Source organism: Chrysochloris asiatica, unplaced genomic scaffold (assembly GCF_000296735.1).
Source record: "Chrysochloris asiatica unplaced genomic scaffold, ChrAsi1.0 scaffold00046, whole genome shotgun sequence".
In the NCBI taxonomy this organism is placed as follows: Eukaryota; Metazoa; Chordata; class Mammalia; order Afrosoricida; family Chrysochloridae; genus Chrysochloris; species Chrysochloris asiatica.
The window spans coordinates 6,096,960-6,107,192 of record NW_006408564.1 but is presented as its reverse complement, the minus strand read 5'-3'; the positions used below and the strand labels follow the sequence as shown (position 1 = coordinate 6,107,192).

Sequence of the window (10,233 nt, the reverse complement as noted above, 5' to 3'; positions counted from 1 at the left end):
TGGCAAAATCCCTTAGCTTCTGTTTATCCTGGAATGTTTTGATTACACCATCATATTTGATTGACAGCTTTGCTGGGTAGAGGATTCTTGGTTGGATGTTTTTTTTTTTTTTTCTTTCAGGGTTTTATATATGTCTCCCCTTTGCCTTCTTGCCTGTGTGGTTTCTGTTGAGACATCCGAGCTTAATCTGATTTGCTTGCGTTTGTATGCTACACTTCTCTTTTCCCTAGCTGCTTTCAGGATTATATCTTTATCTTTGATTTTGGAGAAACTGGTGATTTTCTTTTAGGGTCTATCCTTCCCAGGGTTCATTGAGCTTCTTGAATGCTTATTTTTTCACCTTTCAGGATGTTAGGGAAATTTTCTTCCAGAAGCTCTTGAACTATCTCCTCTTTGGACTTGTGTGATTTTTCCTGTTCTGGAATGCTGATAATTCTTAAGTTATTCCTCTTCCTCTATTCTTTCTTGTGCTTTCCTAGATTTGAGTAATTGTTAAAAGATATTTAATGAATATAGAGTGGATGAATGAGTAAGGAACGCTGTGGCAATTTTGCTTTAGGCCTAAAGTTTAAGTTTCAGGCTCTTTCTTTGTGGCTGTCTATGGTCAGTCACCATTCCTGTGTAATGAAAGTCAAAAAGAAAATCCACTCTAACAATCCATCCAGCTTTTATTTTGTAAAACATGTGGGTTTCTTAAGGAGATCATTCTAGCCTAGAGTAGTTGGCCTTGGGTTAATTACAAGGGGAACAAAAGTACATCTATCTTCAGTATTTGGCATAAAGAAGCATATAAAAGTACATTGCAGGAACTGGATTTAGGCAAATTTCTGTGGCTTGGTTCTAACGCAGGGTGATATGATGGGTGGATCTGGAAAAATCTGTTCACCATGGATGACCTTGCCAGTATTTGAAATACCAGTTAACATGGCTTTTAGCATCACAGAAACCCACAAGTCACAACAATACAACAAACTGGCACACCGGTGGTTGATTTAGGGTTAACAGACTAATATTTAAAATGTCATATCTGAAGGACGTTATGCCTGAGTGGAATTAGTAAATCACAAAAGGACAAATACTGTACTTGTTTTCAAAAGTTAAGAAAAGGTTTTCTTGATAAAAGGAGTATTCTTTGATGGCTACAAGGGTTGGGAAAATGATTCACAGGGTAGAGGATAGACACATGTTTACGTGGGTGACAGGGAAGGCAATATATAAGAGGGAGGTTGGCACAGGAAGGATGAAGGTGCTCAAGGACTTCTTTCTTATTCCTTGCCAAGTTTGCCTCAGAAGGTCACCATATCAACCCATATAAGCTAGTGATGCCATTTTTAATTAATTGTATATGGGGATGAATTCACAGGGTCAAGCCCCTGGATAAACATGAAGTAGACTGGAAAGTGGCAAGTTGTGGGGAGTAGCCATCAGCACCTCCCCTGCCTATGGGCAAAGCCTCTGAGTGGAACATTGGACTCTTTTCCTCAATCCCTAAAAATTATTTTGCAAGCTTTTTAAGGTGCAAGATTCCTGAGCTCCATCCAAGTATGTTTAATTTTGCATCTCTAGGACTGGAAAGCCCTGGTATGGAGCCACAGGATAAACACTGGACTGCTAACCTTAAGGTTGGCGGTTCAAGCCCACCAATAACTCCTTGGAAACCCTATACAGGGTCTGCCATGAGTCAAAATCAACTTGACAGCCTTTAACAACAAGGCTGGTAAATGGATTCAAAACTTTGAATTACTCCTCTGATAATTCTGTTGTACATTGTGAGGCTGCTCAAGAGGAGTGATATATTGGATCTTAAGATTCTAAATAGGTAGTTACCATTGCAAAAAAGATCTCCCAATCTTTGTCTAGCAAGGTCTTTTTAAATTTTTTTATATGTATTTAATTGATTTAAAAATTTTTTTATTGTGAATTGAGTGATAATTTACATCGGAGAACATCAGCTTTACAGTCATCCTATTGTATTTCATTTCATTGCAATGATTACAATCCATTCCATCCATCATCTTTAAACATTTGCTTCCATTCCCTCTGTTTTCTTTCTTTATTTTTTTGAATGTACATCGAAGCTATCAGGAATATATAACCATTCAAACACCAAAGGGTACACCCTGCAAGCCTGCCCCCCAGCTGTGAGCTCCCTCCCTGAGTCCAGAGTTCCCAGCCGCTCCATCTTTCCACGTCATCATCTGTGCCTCCATCTCTGGCACTTTGGCATCACTGCTTCTCTGGATAGGGTCCCACACTCCACTCTTCTCCCTTGATGATCCCAGGGTCCTCCGCTCCTGGACTGCAAGATCAACCACTCGCTTCCTTTTGTTACAAAACATCTACCTTTACATTTGCAACATTCAGAATCAGTCCTGATAACAGTTATTCACTATTGAACTACAAGAGTCTTATCTCCATCGCCTTTCACCAGCCCTGTCTGTTGGAAACCACTCAGTGGAGATTCTACTTTCCCCTGCACCCTCTAAAACTAGGCTCCCTCTTGGAAGCTTGGAAGCCAGTCACTTTGTGCCTTTGTAGTCCCCCCAGCCCCCATTTTGGGTGGCCAATGTCTAAGTTGCCCATCTCTGTCAACCCTGTGTATCGAGGGGGTGGGAATGATCGTCACTGTGAAGATTCGTTCCCTCTTTTGAGCTAATACATCCATAAGTATAGGTCAAGTTCATCAAATACTCTTTTTTTCCTCTTCTTTCTTCCTATAGTCAAATTCTGATCATGCAGCCCTTGAAGCCAGGTCAAATGGGTACTATCTGCAGGTATGAGTGTTCTTGTGCATCGCCCCTGACTTCATATTGGCTGACACTTTGCTCTCTGCTTTAGTCCTCTGTGGCCATGTACCTGTCCCTGGGCCCAGGAATCCCCAGTCTGGCAAGCTCTTACTCATCCTTCAGACCTGTTCAACTGCCTCCTCCTTTGGTAGACTTCCCCAGTCCCCAAGGTCAAGCTAATTACTCCATTGATGTGTTTCCAGAGTGTTTTAACCCATACTTTTTGAGCACCTTCTGTGTACTAGGCACTCCACTCAGCTATAAAGGCATTACTGTATTTATTCCTCCCCCTTTAAGAACAGGAGTCCTGGTGTGGTGCTATAGAATAGACACTAGACTGCTAATCAAAAGGATGGTGGTTCAAACCTACCAGCTACTTCTTGGAAACCCTGTTAGTATCACTATGAGTTGGAACTCACTCAATGGCACTTAATTACAACAACTTTGAGAATAGAAACTAATGTCATCATCTCCACTTTAGAGCTGAGAAAAAGATGACTTGGAGAAGCAAATCACTTCCCCTTTGGTTGAGTGGCCAAGGGGGATCTAACTGCATTATAGTTCATTGTCTCATGGTTTGTTGTTCTTACCTGAAAGTGAGTTTCTTAACCAGTTTTCAGGCTGATCTTCATATTCCTAGAGCAAATACAAGGCCTGATACATAGTAGTTGCTCAATTGAAGGAAAGAGATCTCTGTCTTTGTTCAAGCTACCATCTAAGGATTCAGATAGAGAACGAGGAAGTGGACTTCATTGGGGGTTGTCTTGGTTATCTAGCGCTGCTATAACAGAAGTGGATGGCTTTCACAAGCCAAAATGTATTCTCTCGCCATTTAGGAGTCTGGAAGTCCAAATTCAGAGTGCCAACTATAGGGAAAGGCTTTCTGTCTGTGTCAGCTGTGGGGAAAAGGCCTTCTCTCCTTTCAGCATTGGTAGATCCAATATTCCTTGGAAATCCTCATGTGTCTTAGAATCAATCTTTCCCTGGAGCTAGGATTTTCACCATACAGGGACCCAGATCCAAAGAGTGGACTCCACTCTTGGCTTTTCCTTCTTGGTGTCAATAGATTACTCTTTCTCTGCTCACTTCTCTCTTCTTTTATCTCCTATAAGATAATAGATAATCAGATCAGGGTTGTGATGGATTTAGGGTATTCCAGTCAACCTTTACCCCTCTTATTGGTTTATCACATCAGATCGCATCACTGGGAAGCATCCCACAACTGCCATATTACATCTTTATATAACTGCCAAAGCACTGAGAATCATGACCTAGCCAATTTGACACATATTTTGGGGGGACAGAATTCAATCCATGACTGGGGTGAAGACTCCATATGTTTCTGGACTCTACTGCAGCCTTATACCTGAACCTGTTGTTCAGGTCCACTGATAGCTTTCTGGGACTTAATAAATACTTGCCTCATTGGTTGATTTGAGGATGTGGAAGAAAGACAAATAAAATTTTTTTGATGAGTCTTACTGTGTGTGTAGATGGGTTTTAAGAAAAGAAAATATATATTTTGTATCAATTTTTCCACATGTAAGCAGGCAACTTCTCTGGCCATAAATTCATTTCAAATACAATTACCTTTCATTTGAGTAATGCCTTTTCTGAGTGTCAAGTTGTATAGCTATGAAATAGAAAAGTTAGAGAAAAAGGTATCTAAGTTTCTTTATAGCATTCTGTTTCTGTGACTTCATCAGGACCCTGGATGAGGTTTAGAACAAATTTTAATTATCCAAGTACAAAAGAGCTCTGAAAAGGGAACATTTTTACATGAACAAAATTTAACTAAAATTCCTTTCCATTCTAGTTTCTTCCTCCAAGTTAGTCAGAATCTGAAATTTCTATATATTTCCAGACCTTGCTGTATATAGAGGCATTTAGGGAAAAAGGAAATTATAAAAAACAAAAACAAACTGTATCAGCATGAATAAGAATAATAATGCACACCAATTACCCTGGAGCAGATAGTTTCCTGGAAAATGTCAGATTTTTCTTGGAAATAGTCATTTATGTAGATTGGTTAAAGGTTTTGGATAACATGGTGGAAATGATAAGAATTGCATTTGTTGTTTGGTTGCTTTTTTTTCTTTTTTCTTTCTTGAATCAAAGTCATGAATTGTATTTACATTTGAACTTTGTTTTATTGTTTGGTTTGCAGCGAAAAAGGAAGCAGAGCGCCCAAGATGAAGATGCTGTTAGTCTTTGTAGTCTCGACGTAAGTGTAAGTACACTTCTCTCTGCCTCCTTCATGCTTAGAGCATCTCTCATCGCTGAGCATATTTGCTATGACACTGTGTGTTTTATGTGGGATTCCAGGATCTGACTGTGAAATTTGTGACACTGTGGAAACACAAAAGAATATTTCATTTCAAAAAAGGATTCTTTATGGACAATTTTAACTTCTAAGCTAATTTGTTTATCATCGGTATCTTTTCTTCATAAAGTGAATTATGAATTCCCAGTACACTTGGGTAGACAGACTCTAGAAACACTATTTTAGAACCTGGCTTAAGAAGATAGGCCAGATGTTCATCCTCCTTTGGAGGTTTCTGGCAGGTTTGCCCCACTTAGGCAACTGGATGGCCCAAAGGCAATAAGTAATCTTCTAAAGCATGGAGTCAAAAGATTTTAGTGTGAATCAGGATTCCTATACATACTGTTTATGTAATACCTTTCTCTTCATCTGTTTGTTTCTTCATAGGGAAAATAGGGTTGTAAAGTCTTACTCTAACAATTTTTATGCAGATTAAATAAAATAATAAAAAAATACCAAGCACATTGCCTGGTGCATAGAAGTCACTCACCAAATGTTAGTCTCATAGTTTTTGTTTTTCTGTAAAAGTATACTTTTGCACATTTATGCATATTAATTTGAGGAAAATATGGATACGAATAAACAAGTTCTTCACTCCATTTCAGCAATTATTTGAATGCATTTTAATGCTCAGTAGGTCCCATTCATTGTGCCATACTTTATAAAACCCCAAATCCCCTACCATTAAGTTGATTCCAACCCATAGCAAATCTGTATAGGGCTTCCAAAACTATAAGTCTTTATGGGAGCAGATAGCTTCATCTTTCTCCCACTTAGTGGTTGGTGGTTTTGAACTGTTAACCTTTCAGTTAGCAGCCTAACACCTAATCCACAGCACCACCAGTGCCAGACTATATACTCACATTAAATACATAGTTTTCATAATGACACATTTTACAGGAATATGCCAAGGCTCAGAGTTGTTAGAAAAACTTGGTCAGTATCATATAGCTTATTAAATGATTTTTACATACAGCCAATAAGTGGTTCTATCAAAAAACAAGTATAAATTTGCAAAAGATATTTAAGTGACTTGAATGCTGGGAAGATAGAGATTAAATAAAATTTCCTTACAAATTTTAGACCATTCTTGGTATATAATCGCAGCATCTTTGTGTCCCTGCTGGTGAGTTGACAAGCCTTCCAGGGCCTCTGATACACCCAGCATCCAGAATAGGGGCTTCAAACCTCTCGAATCCCCCAGTCTAGTTATCTTTTACACTTCCTTGGAACTTACCTTGCTCATCTTTCGAATATTAGTCCCTGGTCTCTCTCCTCTACAGAGACCACAAAGGTCACTGGTATAAGAAGAGAAGGCCCCTAAGCTAACAATTTAGAGCTGGATCTTGGTCTTGGTCTTAGTCCTTACTCTTATAGTGGTATAAATGTGGGTAAGTCATGTCCTTACCTCTCCAGGACTCAGTTCACTTATGTGTTATTTTTTAAATTGTGTATTGTGTTTGCGGAGGTATCAGGTCTTCCAAAAACAAAGAGAAATTTTGAAACTTCATTGAACTTGGATTATTGAGTTCTTATCTGATCATGTAAACAATAATTTTAAAGTTATTTTTAAGTCCTGTCATTTTCTGGGATGTCATCAGTCATGGTAGAGCAAGCCTGAGCTAGCATCCAGTTAATGTACTTGAGCATCTTTATTTCTCCAGATGATGTTGGTTGGTTCCATTCTTTGGACTATTATCTTGATGAAATTGGCCTAGTTTACTAGGATTGGGCCATGGTAACAGGACAAGGATAAGATTCTTTCGGGTTTTACCTTATTAACTGCATATTTTATTATTGAAACAAGGTGTTGTGTTCTCTTTTTGTTTTTTGTTTTTTTACATTGAGTATATTTAAGTTTACGGAAATTATTAGAGTCACTGACTTTCTGCATATTTAGGATTCCGAGCTATTATACATTCCAGTGACTTCACTTTACAAATGAAAAAGGGAGATGCAGGCAGGACTGCAACCTGAGTCATTTCTAAGACCATGCCTCATTGTATTGGCATTTATTTTTCAGGCAATTGTGTCTCTAGAGGCTTTTTATCAAAGAACCACTGTTGTTATTCGTTGCCTTCAATTCAGTTTTTGACTTTCATGTGACTGAGTAGAGCTGCCCTGTTGTATTTTTCTGGGCTATAATCTTTAAGATAAAAGATCAGGTCTTTCTCTCAGGGAGCTGCTGGCTGGATTTGAATGACCAACCTTTTCGTTAGTGGCTGAGTGTTTAACTGTTGTACGACCAGGACTCCTTTGTTGCTGTTAGGTGCCATCGAGATACTTCCTCAAAGTGACCCTGTGTTCAGCAGAATGAAACACTGCTCGGTCCTGCAGTATCCTCACAATTGTTGTTATGTTTAAGTCCATTGTTACAAATGTGTGTCAATCCATGTCATTGAGGTTCTTCCTCTTTTTTGCTCACCCTCTACTTTATCAAGCATAATTTCCTTCTGAAGAGCATTCTGGCTGTACTTCTTCCAAGACAAGTAAACCACTTGTAGTTCAGTACCATCGAGTCCATTCCAAGTCATGGCAGACTCTGTATAGGTTTTCCGAGGCTGTAAATCTTTGCGGAAGCAGAGAGCCTCATCTTTATTCCATTGTACAACTGGTGGGCTCAAACCACCAACCTTGTGGTTCACAGTCCAGTATTTATGGTACAGAGTCACTAAATATTCTTAAATGAAAGAAGTGTTTATACTTATGAAATGCATCTTTTGCCTTTGTCTTACATGGCACAAATGGCCTTCTCTTTAAGGTCGCTTAAGTATTGGATAATAAGTAAAGCAACTTCTTTTCTCCTTATAAGGTACAGCAGATGTTTCTTTTCTTGGCCATTTTATGATAGGTCATATTTTGTGTTAGTAAAGAAACTTGATGAAAGATAACATCATTACCACCAACTGATTGAGCCATAGGGTTAAACTCATCTCTCATTTACTTAACTTTTTTTTTTTTTTAATTGGTAACGAAATTTCTAAAACTTTAGCAGGGGAAAACAAAACAAAACAACAAACCCTTAGCAGAATATCTTCCAGATATTGCATATACTATTTGTAAAAATTCTAAAAGTGAAACTAATCCTACAAGCTGTTGGAGGGACAAGAAAAGTGATGTTTTGTTCAATCACAGTTGTACAGAGGTGACAGACTGTGTGACAGATTTTGAGGAGTGTAGCTAGTAATGTTCAGTGCTTCATACCTGATAGACACTCAGGAAAGATGGGTTCAATTGAATGCAATGGTGAGTGGTACCATGCACAGGAAGGCATTTTTCATAACTATCTGATTCTAATTCATTGTTCTGATAAATAAATGCCCTTATAGACTGTTCAAAGGGGCTTTCTTTATCTTTGTGCTTTTAAATGGTGATATCTAGTTGGGTTATAGTTTCTTAACCAACTTACACTTGTACTGAAGGTGGTGGTGTTGAGCCTGTTGTATGTGTAGTGGAAACTATCTGAAAAAAAGGTGGGCTTCAACATGTGAGTCACACTGGAGGCTGCCAGGGCTTAGGAGAGTTGTATTAGTAACTTTCCATTTTTATTCCATTTGATAAGTGAAAAGATATTAATCATATTTTTGAAGAGAGAGCTGCTAGATGAGTGGACAGGGGTCTTTTGGAGCATCACAGTCAAGTTTCCATTGAGGTTCAGCCCAATGTTGGGTATATAGTAGGCTCTAGGTAAGTACTGGCTGATAAATTTAGGGAAAAAAGCCAATGAGCTCCCCAATATTTATATGGGGCTCAACACACATACCTTTTAATGAAATACATCTGTGACATAAAATTAGAAGGTGTTAACACAGATGAAATCCTCTCTTTGATTAAAAAGTAAGGGACTTAGAGAGTCCTTTGGGATGTCGGAGTGTTGAATATTCCCACTGACATCTTGTTTTATTTTTAAAATTCCAATGATTATTCTGATGGGTGCCTAGAAGATAGTTTTCCTGCTAAACTCCTCTCCAATCCATAAAGACATTAACTGCTGAATTTAGACATAGAGATCAAAGAAGAATGGGTAAGCTAAGAAATAAAGCTGATTCTAACAGAACAGGGCTTTTCAGTTGTTTGGGGTCATTGATTCTTTTCGGGACCTAATGATGGGACTGGACTTCAGAAACTTTTGCAAAGATTGATGGGTGATATCAGGATGGAGTCTAGCCAAGACCCCATGTTAAACAGAGGAAAATGGAAAGTTCTGAAGGCATGGTGGCGATCTGCCAAAGCACTGTTTTCCCACCCCCTCTCTATACCAGTACTTGTTGAAAACTGAATCCTGACTAGAAAGTCTACATTTGTTGATGCTATAATTAGTCTCTATTTTTCCTCACCACTCAATCCACTGACTGAGCCTCCAGCTTCCTGGCATGATAGAAGGCAAAACTATTCCAGGAAGAAAAAAAATGAAGAAGAAAAAGCAATATACAATTTCTAAAACAATTTGCAGAGTGGAAAACTCTCCCAGAAGCCGCCTACAAATCTTCTCTCACGTCAGAGGATGCAAGTGGGATGGCAAGGTGGAGACAGCTTCCCCCACAGCACTTTTCCAGTTTAAATTCTAGTGGGTGAGAGGTGCCTGTGTGAAGAGCTGGAGGGTTGTAAGACACCCCCAGAAAGGCCCCAGCTGGAAGAATTAGGTGTACAGAGAGCTGCCTCACTGGAGGGCACCCCTCAGAAACAAAACATCCTTTTGCAAAAATCAGTCACGTTCTGGGTGGAGGTGCGCATAAAATAGTTTCCTATAATAATGATAATAAATCCATAAAAAATGAAAAGGAGGAATATATGTTCATCGTAAAAATTTGGAAAATGAGGCTTTCTACTCCCGTAAAGATTTACACCCTCGGAAACCCTGTACAGGGTCGCTATGGGTCGGACCCGACTCGATGGCACTTAACAACAACAACAACAAAGCAACAGATAATTCATCAGTAGTCCCACCCCAAAATTCTAGCTAAATTTTGATGTGTTTTCTTCCTGTCATTACACACACGCTCACTTGAGAAATGTTTTCAGTATTAAGTATTTCAGACATACAAAATGGTATAAATGATAATGCAAAACCCCTAACGTAACTGAAGAAACAAACCATTAACAAGAAAGGCTAAAGCCCTTACA

At 38.8% G+C, this 10,233-nt stretch overlaps 1 protein-coding gene across 1 annotated transcript in view; it reads left to right on the top strand.

Moving 5' to 3' along the window:
- ARHGEF3 (Rho guanine nucleotide exchange factor (GEF) 3) overlaps positions 1-10,233 on the top strand; it is a 323,985-nt gene that overhangs the window by 112,989 nt on the left and 200,763 nt on the right. Inside the window, exon 2 of the mRNA XM_006862060.1 lies at positions 4,954-5,016. Coding sequence (XP_006862122.1) covers positions 4,954-5,016 — 63 coding nt within the window. The remainder of the gene's footprint in view (positions 1-4,953; positions 5,017-10,233) is intronic.